This window comes from Miscanthus floridulus, chromosome 5, assembly GCF_019320115.1.
Source record: "Miscanthus floridulus cultivar M001 chromosome 5, ASM1932011v1, whole genome shotgun sequence".
Taxonomy (NCBI): Eukaryota; Viridiplantae; Streptophyta; class Magnoliopsida; order Poales; family Poaceae; genus Miscanthus; species Miscanthus floridulus.
In genome coordinates this window covers 113,192,798-113,215,422 of record NC_089584.1, presented here as the reverse complement: position 1 = coordinate 113,215,422, position 22,625 = coordinate 113,192,798, and the positions used below count along the sequence as shown (strand labels likewise).

The following is a 22,625-nucleotide window of genomic DNA, read 5'->3' as shown; positions in this document are numbered from 1 at the left end:
CCTTGGGCCTTCATGTCTCGCTAACACCTTGAGCTTTTGCAATCCAAGTGTATTGAGCTTTTGGCTCTGGTGTGGAGCGTTTGTAGGAGACTTCATTATAAGAAGTGTGCTCATCTGACATGAGGCCATCTCTTTGCATAGGTAGTTGAAAGAGACTTGATTTGGGCGTGGTTTGCTGACGGGAGCAATAGCCTTTTTGTCTCAGATATAGGCCTGTTCGTTTCGGTTGAATTGGCTTATAAGCCATGGCTGAAAGTACTGCTGGCTAGTTTGGTGTGAGAGAAAAACATTGTTTAAGCCGTGGATTATAAGCCAGATACGAGCGAATAAGCCGAAACGAACAGCCTAATAGTGTATATATGGCAATTATTTCGTCGATACCATGGGAAAAATCCCTATGGGGGTGAAAAAGTACGAGTGGACCAAAGAGTGGGGTAGGTTGTGCTAAAAAATCGAAGTAACAACTTTAGCCTACCAAATCTATTTCACCCACTTTCACTGAGGCACCTAGGATTAAAAAAATCACACTAGTAAATCCTTATGGACATCATCCTAATCTTGTCATTAGCAAGGTTTACACTAATAGTAGGGTCCTTAGTTATGGAAGATAAACCTATCACTAAGCATATTCTGCCGTGTAATCCTAGTTGCACACCATAAGAAACAAAAGCACATCCTAGTTAAGACATGAAAGTAATACAAAAACATAAAATAGACAAAGAGATGATCAAAATTTTTTCACATGGTACAAGGTTGTTAACACAACCCACTAGTCCAATATAAAAGAGGCAAAGCAACAACCGATTTTTTTCTCTTGGTATTAGGTTGGTGCCACGCCTCCCTAGTCTATGTTGAAGCACCGAAAAAAGTCACAAAGTCTCAGCTTAGCCCTCTTGAGTCTCTAAGTCCCAAGTCTCCACTAAATACCCACTTTTCAATCTAGAACGGTGAGTTTCAAACCATGCACAATGATAGGAGACTCGCAACAAAAGACTTCGTTGAAAAGGTCACCTAGTCCTCCACTAGTCCATGTAGGTGGGAGTAGCATGTCTTCAACAACACATTGATGGAAATCAAGCCAAGAATACCGATGCACACAAAGCACACTCTCACATATCGACAATCTAGACTTGGATGGCTCTCACACACTTGGTAAAGTTTCTATATACGTGTCTGACTGCTAAGGTGAAAAGAGTAGTTCCAATTAAGCTAGGGAAGGCACATCAAAATTTGAAGCTCTAATTATCACTCGGTGAAAAATAAGGGTGTCCGATCTTTTTGTCAGCTGGAAGGGTGAAAGGTCCTAATGGCTAGAGGGGGTGAATAGCCTATTAAAATTTCCTACAACAACACTTAACAAACTGGTTAGACAATTATGAGGCGAAGCAAGTGTTGCGCTAGCCTACTAAAATAGCAAGCCACCTACCACAATTCTAGTTTATATAGTTTCTATCCACATAATAGCTATAACACTATACTTAGTTAGTGTGCTCTCAAAAGCTAGCTAAAGAGCCACACTAACCAAACTAACAAGCTCTCACAACTAGCTACACTAAAGAGCTTGACAACTAGTTTGCGGTAATATAAAGAGAGTGAGTAAGAAGGTTATACCGCCGTGTCGAGGAAGGAGCCAATCAATCACAAGAATAAATAACAATGAAGATTAATCACCTCAGAATCAAATGATGAACACAATGATTTTTTATCGAGGTTCACTTGCTTGCCGGCAAGCTACTCCTCGTTGTGGCGATTCACTCACTTGAAGGTTTACGCGCTAATTGGCATCACATGCCAAACCCTCAATAGGGTGCCGCACAACCAACACAAGATGAGGATCACACAAGCCACGAGCAATTCACTAGAGTACCTTTTGGCTCTCCGCCGGGGAAAGGTCAAGAACCCCTCACAATCACCACGATCGGAGCCGGAGACAATCACCAACCTCCGTTCGACGATCCTCGCTGATCCAAGCCGTCTAGGTGGCAGCAACCACCAAGAGTAACAAGTGAATCCCACAGCAAAACACGAACACCAAGTGCCTCTAGATGCAAACACTCAAGCAATGCACTTGGATTCACTCCTAATCTCACAAAGATGATGAATCAATGATGGAGATGAGTGGGAGGGCTTTGGCTAAGCTCACAAGGTTGCTATATCAATGCAAATGGCCAAGAGAGTGAGCTTGAGCCAGCCATGGGGCTTAAATAGAAAGCCCCCACAAATAGAGCCATTGTATACCTTCACTGGGCACAACACGGGGTGACCGGACGCGCTGGTCAGATTGACTGGACGCTGGACCTCAGCGTTTGGTCGCGCGATGCACGCCATGCGTCCCCTCTCTTCAAAAACTGAGCGCCTAATCCCAACGGTCAAGTGATGACCGGGCGAGCTACTGCGAAGTGACCGAACGCTGGACCTCAGCGTCCGGTTGTTTTCAATAAGCATCTAGAAACGATTTTTCATGACCTCGACTAGACTCACCCAGCGTCTGGTCACACGGCGTCTTCCCTCTGCGCTGTCACATCAGCATGACCGGACGCAACCCTCTAGCGTTCGGTCACTAAGTGACCCAGTGTCCGGTCAGAGACCGACGCCAGCGTCTTCGCGGCTTCCACTGACCGGGCGCACGACTCCAGCGTCTGGTCACTGCATGACTAGCGTTACTAACTCCTTTTCAACTCTATCTTCTTCACCCTTGCTCAAATGTGCCAACAACCAAGTGTATCACTTTGTGCACATGTGTTAGCATATTTTCATAAACATTTTCAAGGGTGTTAGCACTCCACTAGATCCTAAATGCGTATGCAATGAGTTAGAGCATCTAGTGGCACTTTGACAACCGTATTTCGATACAAGTTTCACCCCTCTTAATAGTACGGCTATCGATCCTAAATGTGATTACACCACTAAGTGTCTCGATCACCAAAACAAAATGGCTTCTACCATTTATACCTTTGCCTTGAGCATTTTGTTTTTCTCTTTCTTCTTTTCAAGTCCAAGCACTTGATCATCACCATGGCATCACCATCATCATATCATGATCTTCATTTGCTTCACCACTTAGAATATGCTACCTATCTCATGATCACTTGATAAACTAGGTTAGCACTTAGAGTTTCATCAATTCACCAAAACCAAACTAGAGCTTTCAAAGGGTAACTCTTAATTTAGTGGAGAATGGACACACACGATCCAACTTTATATTGCAAAGACCAAAACCCTACAACTGCGGCACCACATCTCCTCTAGTTATCAACTTAGCACAACCCAAATGACTTTGCTACAAAGGCTAATTTCTATCTATGAATCAAGAACACGAAAGTACATAATCTAAGAGTGCAAATAAGATTAAGCTCATATGTTGGGGTCTCACAAACTGAAGAATGGTGAACCTTTTCAATGACATATTAATCTAAGCACAATCCAAACCCTAAGTCGGGCCATGACTATGTAAAAGTGATACTTGTGGCCAAGGACCCCTGTCCGCATCCTTAAATGGACTCTATCACGATACATGGCCCAATGACCCAAAAGACAAGGATGCAGCACCCTAGCAAATTATGTATGTTCACTTATTTTGATGTTTGTCATTGACTCATACATAGTTTGAATGTGAGACCAGATATATTAGAAAAATTATCTTCTTATCTTTCTGTGCATACATAGAACGTCGAAAACATAGTCCGTGTGTGACTGATCTTAGTGCAGGATGCTCTTGGAGGTTCATGATGGACTCGAACTTGATATAGACTAGGGCCCAACTTGTTTTGGACGTCCACAATAGTCTTCTCTACCTCCATGTCTCTCTCAAAATACTTGCTTTACCTCTCTATATAATATCACTAGGTAGCAATCTATTATCGTAATCACAAAAACACTACTTAGGAACAACCTCGTATGGAGATTAAATTATCATGCTTGAACTCTAGTAATCAACCATTCTTGAGTGGTTTGTGCATCTAAATGGATGATGTCTGCATCATAAAGTACTTAGTTAAAAAAAGCGAGCCACGGGGGAGTGACGTCCCCACCGTTTTTCATTAAGAAGAAGAACTTCTCACGTAGCTCGTGAAAAAACCCTCGAACCCCGGCCCCACCCATATATAGCGGCACCGTATCCCCATGAGACGGGACAACCACAGACCTGTACTTTGCCGTGGGACAGATGAGGGGATTTTATTGCCCTCCAGCCTGAAATTCGCCCCCGTGGGGGGTCAAACTCAGGACCTGAGGGGTGCCGCCGGAACCCTGCAACTAGTTCAGCTAGAGGACCTTTGGCAACATGAACAACGTTTGTTCCATGCTTGTTGTTCATCTAAAACATTATCATGGCAAAGAAAACATTGTGGCTGACAAGTAACTAACTCAACGTGGGTTTGCACTATGTTGTTATCTTTTCACCTACCACATTTTACTTATTGCAATTTGCAATGTTGTACTCTACTTCTGATTATGTGCCATCTATAGCTGCTAGCTAGGATTGCTACTAGTTTGCAAGCCTATTTTGAGTGATGGAATTAGAATAGACGCACTAGATAAATCTAGAGCACATCTAATATATTTTGACCGATCAAATATATGCTTATATGCTCCATTTTCAAGGATTTAAAATTTGGGAGGTGTGCAAATTCAATATTTTTATTTAATCAAAAGAAACAATGAACACCAGAGAAACCCAAGAGACAATGCATTCAGGTACCCAAATAGATGGTTCAGCCGTTCAGGTTAGGACATAGGAGGGACGGAACATCACTAATTCACTACTGTTGTGGTCTGTGCCAACTATTGCTTTGCTTGAATCAAAAGAAATTCGTAATAATCACCATGTTCGCTTATGCTAAAATTTAGCTTATGCTGATGCTTATGCTGAAATATTATGAGAAGAAAATATTGTTCTATGGCTGAAAAGTAGTGATGAATATCAGTCTCATTTGTACAGGTTATAAGTTGTAATATCCTACAGGAATAAGTTCAGAAAGTCATTGAGTGTGCGACAACAAACTACATCGTTTATGGTAGAACTATGTTGCAGGCTTGCAGCAGATAAATGATCGTTATTAGACGAAGCGCGCTGGATAAACTGACCAACCTGCAACCTACCTCGATGCCGTTCTTCGTCAAGCGGAGCCGGTATCGGCGCCCCCGCCACGCGCCCAGCCTAGTCCAGCAGTGGTTGGGGGCCGAGGTGGTGCACACGCTGGTCGGCAGGGACATGGACTATGGCCGAGGAGACATGGCCGGCCGCGCGCCCTAGCTGGTGCACGGCCTGCCTACTCGACCTATGGATGGTCGTGTCCCCATCCACCAATGCCTTGGACGTCGCAGACAGGTCTTCGCCCCTAACGCTGATGGGTGGCGTGAGATTCTCCAATGGCAGGAGACTCGATGAAAGGTTCTAATGGCTAGAGGGGGTGAATAGCCTATTAAAAATTTCTACAACAACACTTAACAAGACGATTAGACAAATATGAGGCGAAACAAGTGTTGCGCTAGCCTACCAAAAATGCAATCCACCTACCACAATTCTAGTTTCTATTATCTCTAACCACACAATGGCTATGGCACTACACTAAGTTAGTGTGCTCTCAAAAGCTAACTAAAGAGCCACACTAACCAAACTAATAAGCTCTCACAACTAGCTACACTAAAGAGCTTAACAACTAGTTTATAGTAATGTAAAGAGAGAGCAAGATAGTTATACCGCCGTGTCAAGGAGTGAACCAATCAATCACAACGATGAATACCAATGAAGACCAATCATCTCAGAATCAAATGATGACACAATGATTTTTACCGAGGTTCACTTGCTTGCCGGTAAGCTAGTCCTCGTTGTGGTGATTCACTCACTTGGAGGTTCACGCGCTAATTGGCATCACATGCCAAACCCTTAATAGGGTGCCGCACAACCAACACAAGATGAGGATCACACAAGCCATGAGCAATTTACTAAAGTACCTTTTGGCTCTCCGCCGGGGAAAGGTCAAGAACCCCTCACAATCAACACGATCGAAGCCAGAGACAATCACCAACCTCCGCTCGACGATCCTCGCTGCTCTAAGCCATCTAGGTGGCAGCAAACACCAAGAGTAACAAATGAATCTTGTAGCGAAACACGAATACCAAGTGCCTCTAGATGCAAACACTCAAGCAATGCACTTGGATTCACTCCCAATCTCACAAAGATGTTCAATCTATGATGGAGATGAGTGGGAGGACTTTGGCTAAGCTCACAAGGTTGCTATGTCAATGCAAATGGCCAAGAGAGTGAGCTAGAGCCGGCCATGGGGCTTAAATAGAAGCCCCCACAAATAGAGTCGTTGTACCCCTTCACCGGGCACAACTCGGGGTAATCGGACGCTCCGGTCAGATCGACCGGACGTAGGACCCCAGCGTCCGGTCGCCCGATGCTTGCCACGTGTCATCGGCTTCAAATGCCGATCGCCCGATCTCAACGATCATCAGTACATTTAAGTAGTGACCGGACGTGCTGCTCAAAGTGACCGGATGCAGGACCCCAGCGTCCGGTCATTTCCAGTAAGATTCCATTCGTGAAAATTCACGACCGGACACGTCCGGTCATGCCCGACCGAACTCACCCAGCGTTCGGTCACTCAACGTCTCCTCTATGCGCTGCCATGTCAATGGGACCAGACGCACCCTGCCAGTGTCCGATCATGAAGTGACCGAGCGTCCGGTTAAAGACCGACGCCAGCGTCTTTACTGCTTCTACTGACCGGACGTACTAGTCCAGTTGAGGCCAGCGTCCGATCCACTCTATGAGACCCAATCTTTTCTGTATAGGACGCTGGTGGCATCGTCGGACTGTTCGCACTCTATGGACGGACACTCCGCCGGTGAAGTTTAGAACCCTTGCTCAAATGTACCAACCACCAAGTGTATCACCTTGTACACATATGTTAGCATATTTTCATAAACATTTTCAAGGGTGTTAGCACTCCACTAGATCCTAAATGTATATGCAATAAGTTAGAGCATCTAGTGGCACTTTGACAACCGTATTTCAATACGAGTTTCACCCCTCTTAATAGTACGGCTATCAATCCTAAATGTGATCACACTTGCTAAGTGTCTTGATCACCAAAATAAAATATCTCCTACCATTTATACCTTTGCCTTGAGCCTTTTGTTTCTCTTCTTTTCCAAGTCCAAGCTCTTGATCATCACTATAACAACACCATCATCATGTCATGATCTTCATTTGCTTCACCACTTGGAATATGCTACCTATCTCATGATCACTTGATAAACTAGGTTAGCACTTAGGGTTTCATCAATTCACCAAAACCAAACTAGCGCTTTCAATCTCCTCCTTTTTGGTAATTGATGACAACCCTTTCACAAAGATATGAATTGAAATTCAATTGAATCTATATTGCTTGTCCAAGCATATTTACTATGTGTAAAAGGATATGGACAAGTTTTATAAACTCCATATGGTAGCAATTGCTCCCCCTGCATATGTGCTAAGAGTTTGGATTGAAGCTTACACATATGCTTAGATAGGAAATATAGGAGGCAATGTCTACCAAATGATGATAAGGTATAAAAGATGGACCTTTAAAGCATGATACCAATCGGAGTGCACCATTATACCATCCTTAGCACCATGGATAGCTTGATACCACTTGGAAATTAAATCACTAGATAACCTATGCATGCTAGATTTTCATTTTATCATTCAAACCTACAACTAGCATACACCACACAAGCATGGATATTGAAATTTAAAGCTTGTGCCATGCAAGCAAACATATGAAATGTGCATTCAAATACACCATACAAGTTCATGAGCTTGCTCCCCTACTTGTGTGCTTAAAATTTTAATTGATCCCCTTCCTTTGTCCTATCTCTCCCCCTATGTCAAATTCCCCACCTTTATTGTCTTTTCACTATCTTTGTACATTATTTCTCCCCCTTTGTCATCAATGACCACAAAGGCTTAAATTATAGATAGGTTAGGATTATCAATGTCAATCAATGGGGTGAGGATCATTTTCTCAAATTTGGTTCAATCTAAAATACTTGTCAAAGATATTTAACTCGGTTTGATCCAAGGACAATCTTCTTTACACCTCCAAATAACGGTTATCTTATACCATATTGATTTAAACACTTAGAGCTCATTTTCTTGATCAAACACTAGGTTTACAAGCCCACAAACATGTCATATGCCACCACTAGATCAAGTCAAGCATAGAAGCAATAGTAGTACCATATAATCATCAAATTCATTTGATTTTCATGAATAAGTCTATTTAATGTGAGAGATGACTAGATGCACTAAACATGTTCTTAGCAAGGACGTATGCCATGCCAATTAACTTTTACCTTAGATTGCTCGAAGGAGAGGCATGTCATATAAGTGGAGGGTGCATCAACACATATTTGAGAAATCCAATATGTTCAACTCATTCCTTAGCTTGCAAAACATTTTCTCATCCAATGGTTTAGTGAATATATCAGCAAGTTGATCTTCAGTGCCTACATTCTCAATGCAAATGTCCCCTTTTGTTGGTGATCTCTTATGAAATGGTGGCGGACATCAATGTGCTTTGTTCTTGTATGTTGAACTGGATTGTTGGTCAATTTGATTGCACCCTCATTGTCATATAGCAATGGCACTTTCTTGAACTTGATTCCAAAGTCATTCAAAGTGGCATTCATCCAAAGTATTTGTGCACAACAACTACAGGTGGATATGTATTCAGCTTCGGCGATTGATAATGCAACACTATTTTGCTTCTTTGATGGCCAAGAAACAAGTGATCTTCCCAACAATTGACATGTGCCCAAGGTGCTCTTCCTTTCAACCTTGCATCTCGCAAAATCTGAGTTGGAGTAACTAACTAGCTCAAACTTTGCTCTTTTGGGATACCACAAACTAATATTTTGTGTATTCTTCAAGTACCACAATATTATCTTTGTAGCCTTCAAATGACTTTCTCTTGATGAGGCTTAAAATCATATACACATGCATACACTAAACATGACATCCGACCTTGATGCGTTCACATATAGTAGGCTTCCAATCATAGACCGATATAATTTTTGATCCACCATATTACCACTTGCATCACTATCCAAGTTGTAATTTGTTCCCATTGGTGTGCTAATGGCTTTGCTATCACCCACGCCAAACTTCTTGATCATGTCCTTGATATACTTGCCTTGACTCACAAATGTATTATTTTTCAATTGCTTGATTTGAAGACCAAGGAAGTAACTTAACTCTCCAATCATGGACATCTCAAACTCATTAGCCATCATCTTTCCAAACTTTTCACAAAAGTCTTGATTGGATGATCCAAATACGATATCATCAACATAGATTTGCAACATAAATAAATCTTTTCTAATCTTCTTGATAAAAAGAGTGATGTCAATCTTACCCATCATGAACCCTTTACAGAGTAGGAAGTCCCTCAATCTCTCATACCATGCTTTAGGTGCTTGCTTCAAGCCATACAATGTCTTCTTCAACTTATACACATGGTCGAGCTTCTTGTCATCTTCAAAACCGGGAGGTTGCTCAACATATACTTCTTTATTGATGTAACAATTGAGAAATGCACTCTTAACATCCATTTGATAGAGTTTGATGTTGTGGGCACAAGCATAGGCTAGCAAGATTCTAATTGCTTTCAATCTAGCAACCGGGGCATATATTTCTCCAAAGTTAAGACATTCAACTTATGTATAGCCTTGTGCTACCAATCTTGCTTTGTTCCTTACTACTATCCCATCTTGATATTGCTTATTTCTAAAGACCTATTTGGTTTCAATCACATTGTGTCCCTTTGGTCTCTCTACTAATTCTCATATTTGATTTATTGTGAAGTTATTCAATTCTTCATGCATAGCATTCACCCAATCAACATCCTTCAATGCTTCATCTATCTTCTTTAGTTCAATGAATGACACAAATGAGAAATGCTCATAAAATGATGCTAATCTTGATCTAGTTTGCATACCTCTTGAAATATCACCAATGATAGTGTCCAATAGATGATCCCTTGCAATATTTATTGGTTGGAGTATTGGAACTTGATTGCTTGTATTTACTTGATCATTGGGTTGAGATGATGTACTAGCCACTTGTTTTTGTTTATTGTTATGAGAGCCACTTGTACTAGCTTGAGTTGTATCATCTTGTACATTTGAGTTAGAGAGCACTTGTACTTGATCATCTTTATCATCATTCACTTGCCTAGGCCTCAATTCACCAACATCTATGTTCTTCATGGCATTTGAAAGTTGGATGCCTCTAACATCTTCCAAGTTCTCATTTTCTTCTTGTGAACCCTTGGTTTCATCAAATTCAACATCATGAACTTCCTCAAGAGTACCACTATCTAAATTCTAAACTCTATATACTTTGCTTGTAGTGGAATAACCAAGTAGGAATCCTTCATCACATTTTTTGTCAAACTTGCCCAATGTAGTGCCTTTCTTCAAGATATAGCATTTGCAACCAAAGACCCAAAAATATGCAATGTTGGGCTTTCTACCATTCAAGAGCTCATATGGTGTCTTCTCTTTCAATGGGTGATAATAGAGACGGTTGCTACAATAGCAAGCCATGTTGATAGCTTCGGCCTAAAAGGATTGACTCACATTGTACTCACTAAGCATAGACTTTGCCATATCAATGAGTGTTCTATTCTTCCTCTCAACAAGGTCATTTGATTGTGGAGTGTACTTGGCCGAGAATTGATGTCTAATTCCAAATTTATCACACAACTCATCAATTCTAGTATTCTTGAACTCCTACCATTGTCGTTTCTAACTCTCTTGATGGTTATTTTAAACTCATTGTGAATGCCTTTGACAAATGATTTGAATATTACAAACACATCACTTTTGTCTACTAGGAAGCATACCCATGTGTATCTAGTGTAATCATCCACTATCACAAAGTCATATTTGTTACCACCAATGCTAGTGTATTGTGTTAGCTCAAACAAATCCATGTGCAATAACTCAAATGTTTTGCTAGTGCTCATCATGCTTTTCTTAGGATGGGTGTTTTTAACTTATTTGTCAGCTTGACAAGAGCTACAAAGTTTATCCTTTTCGAACACAACATCTTTCAAGTCTCTAACCAAGTCATGCTTAACCAATCTATTCAATTGTTTCATTCCAACATGACCAAGCCTTCTATGCCATAACCAATCCATGCTAGACTTAGTGAACAAACATATAGATAATCTAGCTTCACTAGCATTGAAATCAACTAAGTCATTCTCACATCTAAAGTCTTTGAAGATCAAGTTAGAGCCATCTACACTTATGATCTCTACATCATCTACCCCAAATATGCATTTGAATCCAAGATCACATAATTAAGCCACGGATAGCAAATTAAAGTTCAAGCTCTCTACTAGCAACACATTGGAAATGCTCATGTCATTGGATATTGTAATCTTACCAAGCCCCTTGATCTTGCCTTTGCCATTATTACCAAATGTGATACTATCATAACTATCATTGCCATTGGTGTTGATTGAGTTGAACATTCTTGCATCACTGGTCATATGTTGAGTGCACCCACTATCAAGAACCAAATGCCTTCCTCTGGCTTTGTAATTGACCTATAAAAGAAGATCAATTCTTTTTAGGTACCCAAACTTGCTTGGGTCCTTGAAGGTTAGTGACCAAGCTCTTTGGCACCCAAATGACTTTCTTCTTTAAGCCCATCCATGGTTTACCAATAAACTTAGCCTTTACACCATTTGCACCCTTGGTAAGCATATAGAAATAATCAAGCTTAATGGAGGATACATTAGTATTTTTGCTCTTGTTGTTGCATTCATGCTCTTTATGACCAACTTGCTTGCAACTAGTGTAAAACTAACCATTGTTCTTCATAAACTAGTCTTGTGAGAAGCAAAGACTACCTTGCCTTTCTTGGGGGTATAGCATAATCCCTCTTTATAGAGAGAAGCTCTTTGGCTACCCAAGCACATAAGCAAGCGGTCCTCACCACCATAGGCCTTAGCCAAGGTGTGAGTGAGCTTATTGACCTCCTTTTTGAGGGTCTCATTCTCAACCATTAGTGAGGCATCATAAGTAAAACCATCACTACTAGATGAGGTGGAAGTAGAAGTGCTACAAGAAGGGTTAGCAGGAGGAACAATGATAGAGATAGATAATAATTCATCAATTATATTACAAGTTAAGCCTACATTGCAAGTTTCAACATGCTTCTTTTTATTTTGCTCATCAAGCAAAGAGGAATGAGCCTTTTCAAGCTTTTTATGAGCCTTGCCAAGCTTCTCATGGGCTTCCTCTAGCCTCTCATGAGTTGCATTGAGCTCATCAAAGGCTTGCTTAAGGGCTTTTAGTTCCTTACACACGTTTTGTATTCCCTTCTCTTAATGCCGAAGTGTTCTTTAGCATCTTCTAGCATATCAAATAGTTCATCCTTAGTACGTTCATCATCATCACTATCACTATCATTTTCATTTTCATTATCATGTTCTTCATCACTTCCATCATCATAAATTTGTACCTTAGTGACCTTAGCCATGAAGCATGATAGAATATCAAAGAGAGAAGGCTTCTCATTGATAGCAATACTTGCAAGTGCCTTCTTCTTGGTGGTCTTGTCATCATCACTTGAGGAAGCATCACTATCCTAAGTGACCACATATGAACCACCCTTCTTCTTCTTGAAGGTCATCTTATCCTTCTTCTCTTTCTTTTCCTTCTTGTCCTTCTTCTTGTTCTTCTTGTCATCATCTTTGTCACTATTGTATGTACATTGAGCAACTAGATGATCTTTGCTTCCACAATTGAAGCACCTTCTTGACTCTTTCTTATTCTTGGATGAAGATTTCTTCCTTCTAGCATGGTAGCCTTTCTTCATCATGAACTTGCCAAATCTCTTGACAAAGAGAGCCATCTTCTCATCATCATCATCATCCCATGAGTCATCATCTTCACTTGATGTATCTTGCTTTGCCTTGCCCTTGGATGATGTGGCCTTGAATGCCATGCTCTTCTTCTTCTCATCCTTCTTCTCCTTCTTTTCTTCCTTCTTATCATCATCTCTATATATATCATCGTCATTATATCTCCCAACACTTGGTTTGGTATCATGGTGTCCAAACCACTCCTCACTAAAATAGTGACCAATGTGCTAAATCTTGAAGGCAAACATCTCAAGAACTTGTGGGAGAAGTCCTTGTCCTTCACCTCTCCTCCAAGTGCTTTGAGATCATTAACAAGCACTTAAAGCCTATGGAACATCTCTGGCACACTCTCATCCTCCTTCATCTTGAAGCTTGCAAACTTCTCTTTGAAAATATATGCCTTTGCACCCTTCACGGCTTGAGTGCCCTCAAATGATTCCTCCAATTTCTTCCATGCCTCATGAGCTCTCTCAATGTTCTTGATTTGCTCAAAAGTTCTCTCATCCAAAGCATCATGGATGGCACTAAGAGCAATGTCATTATTTTAAAGTAGCGTTTCTTCAGCGGCGGTGGGAACCTCTTCATCTTCAATCTCAATCTTTGTCTCTACCACCTTCTAAATCTTCCTATTGATTGACTTGATATAAGTTGTCATCTTAGCTTTTCAATAGGGATAATTTGAGCCATCAAATTAGGGTGGCTTCTTGGTGTTGTTGATTTGAGCCATTTTTACACCGAAGGTTGTTAAACCTCAAATCACGATGACCTCGGCTCCAATACCACTTGAAAGGTTCCAATGGCTAGAGAGGGGGGGGGGTGAATAGCCTATTAAAAAATTCTACAACAACACTTAACAAGCCGATTAGACAAATATGAGGCGAAGTAAGTGTTGCGCTAGCCTACCAAAAATACAAGCCACCTAGCACAATTCTAGTTTCTATTGTCTCTAACCACACAATAGCTATGGCACTACACTAAGTTAGTGTGCTCTTAAAAGCTAACTAAAGAGCCACACTAACCAAACTAACAAGCTCTCACAACTAGCTACACTAAAGAGCTTGACAACTAGTTTGCGGTAATGTAAAGAAAGAGGCAAGATAGTTATACTGTTGTGTCGAGAAGTGAACCAATCAATCACAAGGATGAATACCAATGAAGACCAATCACCTTGGAATCAAATGATGACACAATGATTTTTACCGAGGTTCACTTGCTTGCCGGCAAGCTAGTCCTCGTTGTGGCGATTCACTCACTTGGAGGTTCATGCGCTAATTGGCATCACACGCTAAACCCTCAATAGGGTGCCGCACAACCAACACAAGATGAGGATCACACAAGCCATGAGAAATTTACTAAAGTACCTTTTGGCTCTCCGCCGGGGAAAGATCAAGAACCCCTCACAATCACCATGATCGGAGCTGGAGATAATCACCAACCTCCGCTCGACGATCCTCGCTGATCCAAGCCGTCTAGGTGGCAGCAACCACCAAGAGTAACAAGCGAATCTCGTAGCGAAACACGAACACCAAGTGCCTCTAGATGCAAACACTCAAGCAATGCACTTGGATTCACTCCTAATCTCACAAAGATGTTCAATCTATGATGGAGATGAGTGAGAGGGCTTTGGCTAAGCTCACAAGGTTGCTATGTCAATGCAAATGGCCAAGAGAGTGAGCTAGAGCCGGCCATGAGGCTTAAATAGAAGCCCTCACAAAATAGAGTCGTTGTACCCCTTCACTGGGCACAACTCGAGGTGACCGGACGCTCCGGTCAGATCGACCAGACGTAGGATCCCAGCGTCCGGTCGCCCGATGCTTGCCATGTGTCATCGGCTTCAAACGCTGATCGCCCGATCTCAATGGTCATCAGTACATTTAAGTAGTGACCGGACACGCTGCTCAAAGTGACCGGACGTAGGACCCCAGCGTCCGGTCGTTTCCAGTAAGGTTCTATTCGCAAAAATTCACGACTGGACGTGTCCGGTCATGCCTAACCAGACTCACCCAGCGTCCGGTCACTCAACGTCTCCTCTATGTGTTGCCAACGTCAATGGGACCAGATGCACCCCGCCAGCGTCCGGTCACGAAGTGACCCAGTGTCCGATCGAAGACCGACGCCAGCGTCTTTACTGCTTCTACTGACCGAACGCGCTGGTCCAGTTGATACCAGCGTCCGGTCCACTCTACGAGACCCAGTCTTTTCTGTATAGGGCGCCGGTGGCATCGTCAGACAGTCCACACTCTACGGACGGACACTCCATCGGTGAAGTTTAGAACCCTTGCTCAAATGTGTCAACCGCCAAGTGTATCACCTTGTGCATATGTGTTAGCATATTTTCACAAATATTTTCAAGGGTGTTAGCACTCCACTAGATTCTAAATGCATATGCAATAAGTTAGAGCATCTAGTGGCACTTTGACAACCGTATTTTGTTATGAGTTTCACCCCTCTTAATAGTACGACTATCAATCCTAAATGTGATCAAACTCGCTAAGTGTCTTGATCACCAAAACAAAATGTCTTCTACCATTTATACCTTTGCCTTGAGCCTTTTGTTTCTCTTTCTTCTTTTCCAAGTCCAAGCACTTGATCATCACCATGGCAACACCATCATCATGTCATGATCTTCATTTGCTTCACCACTTGGAATGTGCTACCTATCTCATGATCACTTGATAAACTAGGTTAGGACTTAGGGTTTCATCAATTTACCAAAACCAAACTAGAGCTTTCACTCGACCTATGGCCGCCTCGACTAAGAAGCAGCTTCTGCAGGCCCAGAAGATCCCAGCAGAGCTACATGGCAGATGTTTCAGCTGCCTTTCCTACTCATACTGAGTAGCAACCTGCTGGTTGTCACGGCGTTGTCTGCGTTGTCACGGCTATCGTCACCTAGCTAGGGACTGCAAGTGGCCCAGGCGTGCCGCAATGACGGTGTCAAGGGGTGGTGGCTCACGACCCTCCCTGTACGTGCCACATGGTGGTTCGGACGGAGCCGCGCAGGTGGCTATGGGGGCACCAACGACTTCCGTCGTCGATGCCGGTGGCGCCGGAGCAAGCTATCGAGGGAGATCAACATTGTCGCGACTGACAACGTCGCTACTTCTACTGCCGCACGTTGCTTCCAAAGAGTCTGATCTGCTCGCGGTGGCGTTGTGCGAGGGCGCTGGGCCTCCCATTTGGGTTGACCCGATGCTCGATGAGCACACTGCCTCGCTTGTCGTTAGTCGATCAGCGGGTGCTTCAGCGCTTGGGCACCCGTCTACTCCGACTGCGGCCTCTCTGGAGGTTCAGGCATTGTTGGCGAACACCCGTTCGCCACCTCGGATGGTTCAGCTCAGCTTCGCGGATGCTAAGGCGCCAGAGGTGGATGGTGTTGATCGGCCACCTACCTCTATGCCGACTTCTCCTTCGGCCTTCGCCAGGGAGTTTGCTAGGCGCGTCTCCGCCCCGCTAAAGACTCCCATCCTCAAGGTGCCACCCCGACGTCGAACCCGTTGCTCTCCGTCATCGGTCACCATTCGCCGTAGCACGTGTTTGGCGGCAAAGTGTGCCTCTCGGGCCCCTAACGTCACCCTTCAAGCGCAGAAGGTGTTTGTGTCCAAGTGGGAACCCACCGCCTCACAGCCGTCGGATAACCAGGTAGTGGCAGACTTCCAGTGGTCTCGTTGGCACCTGTCAGGGCCCGCTCGACTCCGCAAAAAGGGTCGCACTTCGTACTCTTATGAAGTTCGACGTGGCGGGGCTTGCTAGTCTCGTTGGCATATGTCCAATTGATTGCATAACTTTCATGTAATATAATTTAAGTTAGGTTTATTTGGGTCGTGTTGGCTTCCATCCTTCCATGGTAATCTATGGATTACTTGGGAAAGTTGTAACCAGTTAAACTCTGCTTCTCCTTAATGAAATGTGTCACGAGCACACGCTCGCGAAAAAAAATGTTTTATTGAATAATTATCAGATTTGTCCCTTCCATCCCCTTCTGTTGCAAATAACACTATATCCTTATCCAGAGCTTTTTTTTTCTAGTACTCCTACTGGATACATAGGATAGGTAGCTATATACTTAATTAAGCCCGAAGAACATAATAAAAAGTATATAGTACATGAAAATGCAGTGGATCGTGTGTGCAGCTCTTAGAACGTTCTTGGCTTGCACACGATGTTGGAATGCTTCAAGATGTGGAGACTGAACTGGCCTCCCTTCCCGGTGGTGTCAAGCTTGTCCTGCCCTGGCGGCGGCAGCAGCTCGAAGTTCTGGACGAGGCGGCCGATGGTGATGCCGAGGATGGGCAGCGCGAGGATGATGCCGGGGCAGCTCCTGCGGCCGACGCCGAAGGGCAGGTACCTGAAGTCGTTGCCGTTGGCCTCCACGTGCTTCTCCTCCTCCAGGAAGCGCTCGGGCCGGAACTCCTCGGGCCGCTTCCAGCTGTCGGGGTTGTTGGCGAGGTACCAGGCGTTGACGAGGACCTTGCTCTCGGCGGAGACGTCGTAGCCGCCGAGCTTGGCGTCGTGGAGGTTCATGTGCGGCACCAGCAGCGGGATGGCCATGCGCAGCCGCAGCGTCTCCTTGATCACCGCCTGCAGGTAGGGGAGGTTGAGCGTGTCCGGCTCCGTGATCTGGTGGCCTGGGCCGAGCACCGTGTCCAGCTCCTGCCGCAGCTTCTGCTGGATCTCCGGGTGGTTCACCAGCTCCGCGATCGCCCACTCGATCGACCACAGCGTTGTCTCGATCGCTGACAAACAGAGCAGAAGAAACCAATGAGCTCCCGTCACTTCCAATTTCAATTCCGTGATAAAACTGATTTTAGCCATTTTCTACGGATTGCTCTGCCATCGAGCGATCAAAATGCACGCCACGGACACCGTGGCGGCGTGGCCCGTGGGCACACTGGTTGGTATGTTGGGCTATCACATCAAGCAGTTTTACAGGCTGTTCGTGTAGCCACACACTACTGTACGTGTTTTTTTTTATAATAAGGATACTGTACGTGCTTAATCACTGGATGTTGAAAAACTGGACACCTCTTCTGTTCGTACTACTCCTAGTTTGGTGCCTACACTGTTTGTTGCTGAATGCTAGTACTTTCATCACACAAAAAAAAGGTTAGAGAGGTGACAGCATCCTAATCACAAACGGAATGCAAGATTAAGCCTGCAGCACGTTAGGTCGTGCGTTAATACACTTTACGTTGACCAGTATTAGAAGTAGCATCACGTGTTTGACTGGCGGACTGTCAGGTGGACAAAATTTAGCTAAAGCTTCCTGGGCCTCACACGTAAGGTTGAAAACGGACACAAAAAAATCCCGTTCCGTTTTCTACTTGTTCCGTTCATTTTCGTCTTTGTTGGATCCTGTTTCAGTATTTACGGAAACAGGAGATGAGTTTTTCCTTCCGGATCATGTTTTTATCCGGAATTGACCCGTATTTGATCCGTTTTTCATCCTATTTTCAATCTGAGTGAGATATGTCTAGAAATTAATACGTTCATAAACCTATTAATCACCAATTATGCATGTTAACATGTTAAAAATGGCATGCTAGTGAATATTGGACCGATAACTTCATACGTGTATATTATTTTGTGACTTTGTTCATGTATAGTCGAGAATATTTGATCATGTTATTCTAAATTAATTTTCTAGCTCTCCGTCACGTATGTCTATTTCCGTATTTTTGTATATCTCCACCCATTTTTAATTTTGTTTTTTTCGAACCCGATCCTATTTCTGCTAAAAATATAAAAACGGAAACGGGAGAGGAGTTTTTCCGTCCGTTTCTGTCCGTTTTTCATCCCTGATCACACGGCGCCATCGCTACGTCTCGGAAGTACTATACGACAGAAATTTGCAGGTTACTAAACCTAAAGCGAGGTTAACTTAGTCTAGTCTGTATGCACCTGCAACGTTAATGTTTTCGACGATGTAGAGCACGTTGTCCTCGTTGATCTCACCCTTCTGCTGCGCCTCCAGGATGTGATCGATGGCGCACTTGAGCCCGTTGGTGTCCATGGCCTTGGTGCTCGCCAGCTTCCTGCAGAAACACGCAACGACACGGACAACCACCATCATGTGAGCACATCAGTCTCGTACAGTACAGGCACGGTCGACAAAGAAAAGCAAACGAAACCAGCAGACTCCTGCTTGTTCTGGTTGCGCTTTCACTCTCTCGCTGTCGCTGGTCCAACAAAACAATGGAATAATTGAACATGGTTAAAAGGAGGAACTCACTTCCTCTCCTCGAGGAAGAAATCCTTGAAGAGCTTGAGGCGGGTCTCCTTGACCTCCTTGCAGATCCTGAGGTAGCCGCGGAGGAACGGGCGGAGGATGGGGATGAAGTCGCCGTAGTTGTACTCGAAGCTCTGCGCGAGGCGGCTGCGCTCGCCGTTGAGCGCCCTGAGGCGGAGGAAGAGCGGGTCGTCCATGCTCTCGAAGCGCCTGTCGAACATGATGCGGTACATGTTGTTGTACATCATGAGCTGCAGGCGGCGGCGGAGCACGACGCCCTCGGTGGCCGCCATGGGGTCGGCGCGCACGTCGTCGACGACGGCGGCGGCCTCGGCCTCCCAGCCGGGGCGGTACTGCTGCACGACCTTGTTGGTGAAGAAGGGCACGGTCATGATGCGCCGCATCTTGCGCCAGTGGTCGCCGTACACGGTGAACACCATGTCCTGCCCTTTCCCCGTGAAGATGTCGAACACCACGTTGCGGGTGCGGGAGCCGAACTCCACGCCCTGCGTGTGGAGCACCTCCCGCGCCAGCGGCGGCGACGACACCACCACCAGGTTGCGCTGCCCCATCCGGAGGAGGAAGATGTCGCCGAACTTGCGGGCCAGCGCGGCGAGGTTGCGGTGGTTGAGGTCGTCGCCGACCTGCAGCCAGTTCCCGAAGATGGGCACGGGGACGGGGCCCGGCGGCAGCCGGAGCTTGCGGCCACGGATCTTGGACACCGCGATGGCGACCATGACGGACGCGAAGAGGCCGACTAGGAGCTTCTCCACGAAGAGAAGGTCCATGGCGAAGGGGCGGAGATGGAGGGCGGGCTCTACCTGTGTCTGTGTGTTGGCGCGCTGGAACGGCGGTTCTTCCTGCCTTCCTGGAGGACATGCACGTGCGCATATATAGGAGAACCGGTGGTATTGGGGAGTTGGCGTCAAAATTGACGGCTATGCGGTAGGTAGGGCCGTCGTGGAGGATATATTTTTTATTTTTGAAAATTGTCGTGGAGGACTGGATTCAGGAGAGCCGGAGAGGGTTTGGTGGGAGTGGGATGCCGGCGTTGGTGACCGGCGAGTCCACGGTTGGGCCTCGCCGGCGGTGAGTGCAGATGCTCTTTGGTTGGTTGTGCGGTTGTGCCTCTCCTTGAAGGGTTGGTGTGGTTTGTGGATGTGGCCTCTATGTTTTTTAGGGTTAGTAGTATGGGGAAAAAAAGAGAGAGAAAATGTTATTGGTGGGTGGGTGAGAACTTGATTTTGACTCGCCTCCAACTCTCCGTGTTCTACTGGTAAAACCGTAAGAAAAGGAACATGGATCGTTATGAAAAATAAAGGACTACTCCCTCCGTTCCAAATTATAAATTATTCTAAGAACCTTAAAAGTCAAAATAAGTTTGACTAAAATTATAGAGATAATTATTACAAAGATGTATGACATTAAATATGTATATTATAAAAATCTAATTAATAAAGGATCTAATCTATACTTTATCTGTTCTAAATTATAATTCATTTGACTTTTTTTTAACCCTATGTTTGACCACTTGTCTTATTCAAAAAATTTGTGCAAATATAATCAAATTTAAATTATTTTTAAAGAATTTTTGTTAATAAAATAAGTCACAACAAAAGAAGTAACATATGGCACAAATTTTTTAATAAAACGGGTGGTTAAACTTGAGATTAAAAAGTCAAACCAACTATAACTATTAATAAAGAGGCAAAAATTCTCAACATAGACTTTTCGTCCAACTCCAGTTAGTGAGGCGTGCTCGGACAGCAGCTTTGCCGAGCTCTTTTACGTTTCTCCGTCGGTTCCGGAATTCTTTTTTCTTTTGCGTGCCTCCGTCCGCCTGCGTTGGTTTTCTTTTTTCTTTTGCGTGCGTCCGTTTTTATCCATCGGACTTTCATGTGATCCTCCCCTTCCATGACTTTTTCTTTTTCTCTATCTTCCATTTTTTCTTGTGAACATAAAAGCATCAGTTTTTTCTCTCTTTTTTGCACGCGTCCATTTTTTTTTGTTTCGTCGGACCTCCATGTGCTACTCCTCCTGTGACTTCTTTTATATAAATAGAATATCTTCTATTTTTCTTGTAAACATATAAATCAAATATAATAAATAAAGTATTATGGTTTTTAAACTATTGATCCTTCTCTAATAAATAAATATTTTCAGTACTAAATTGTTGATGTAATTTTTGCTACGAATAAAACTTATATTAGGTTCCTACACCTGTATAGCAATCTAATTATGATTTTACTCATTTTTTAATTTTATGATTTTGCCCTTACGATTTTGAATGACACGTCTATTTGCCTCTGGTTTGGATGTGGCCTGAAGACAATGAGGAATGAGGCATCCACTTTGTAAAAGCACATATATTAGGCCGGTGTCCAAATGGGTTGAAATTTTTCTACATGCATGAAGGTTCAAAAGCATGGCTCCATGCAGAATCTTAGAATTTCAACCATTATTGCATTTATTTTGTGCTAAAATTAAGAAAAGAGGTCGAGTTATGACTTGAAAATAATATATTTTTACATCCATCACCACCAAAACTGGTTCTCTAGGACATTTGAGACCCAATATATATATAAAAATCCAGTACCATTTCGGATCGTTTCTGGGGAAGCCTCAGATCAACCTTCAATTACGATGTTTCACCGCGCAGAAATTCATTTAAAGTGTAGAAAATAGCAAAACACCTCCAGAAAATCTCCTTTTTCAATTTTGTGATTTTGCCCTTACGATTTTGAATGACACATCTGTTTACCTTTGCTTTGGATGTTCGTTAGTTAAGGGTGGAATAAACATTTTTTTTAAAGCAAAACTTGTGGAAAAGCAGGGGAAAAATGAAGTTGCCCATTATTCTTATCTCTTTCCCCCTCACCCCACCCACATCAGAAATTCGAAACCCGAGTCAGGCTTGTGGCGGGTCCGGCGCCTAGGGGCGGGTACGATGGTAGCAGCGAGCGGGCGAGGCGATGAGTGAGGAGACTTTTCCCTGTGTGCCCTTATAAAAGATCGTAATTCCCTGTGTGCCCCTGAAAAAATTCAGCGGTCTTCAGCGCCACTACTCCAACTTTTTCGTGTCATCCATGCCACTTCCGTCAGTTTGGGCTCTAACGCCGTTAAACTGCAGGTGTGAAAAGACGAAAATGCCCTTAAGTTCAAATATGTTATTAATTTTTTTTGAGCATCTTAACGACTTCAAATGAAAAAACTCAAAACTAGAAAGTTGTAGATCTCGTCGAGATCTATAATTTTCATATAATTTTTTTTTTCATTTAATTTCGCAAAAAAAATATGATTTGATATGATTAATATATCTTAGAAAAATCATATTATTTTTTTTGCGAAATTAAATGAAAAAAAAAATTATATGAAAATTATAGATCTCGACGAGATCTACAACTTTCTAGTTTTGAGTTTTTTCATTTGAAGTCGTTAAGATGCTCAAAAAAAATTAATAA

General features: G+C 43.5%; 1 protein-coding gene across 1 annotated transcript; it reads right to left on the bottom strand.

Moving 5' to 3' along the window:
- Positions 1-16,838: 16,838 nt before the first annotated feature.
- LOC136450501 (trans-cinnamate 4-monooxygenase-like) lies at positions 16,839-20,315 on the bottom strand. The gene is made up of 3 exons (XM_066450961.1): positions 19,168-20,315; positions 18,837-18,970; positions 16,839-17,671 (listed from the first exon to the last, which is right to left on the bottom strand). The coding sequence occupies exons 1-3, from the start codon at positions 19,950-19,952 to the stop codon at positions 17,073-17,075; spliced, it is 1,518 nt and encodes a 505-aa protein (XP_066307058.1). The 5' UTR covers positions 19,953-20,315; the 3' UTR covers positions 16,839-17,072.
- Between the last annotated feature and the right edge of the window lie 2,310 nt (positions 20,316-22,625).

Coding starts and splice junctions, on each gene's coding strand:
- LOC136450501 (XM_066450961.1), bottom strand. CDS start 19,952: ATGGACCTTCTCTTCGTGGAGAAGCTCCTAGTCGGCCTCTTCGCGTCC. Junction 18,971..19,167: donor TTCTTCCTCGAGGAGAGGAA/GTGAGTTCCTCC, acceptor GTGTTTCTGCAG/GAAGCTGGCGAGCACCAAGG. Junction 17,672..18,836: donor CGAAAACATTAACGTTGCAG/GTGCATACAGAC, acceptor TCTGTTTGTCAG/CGATCGAGACAACGCTGTGG.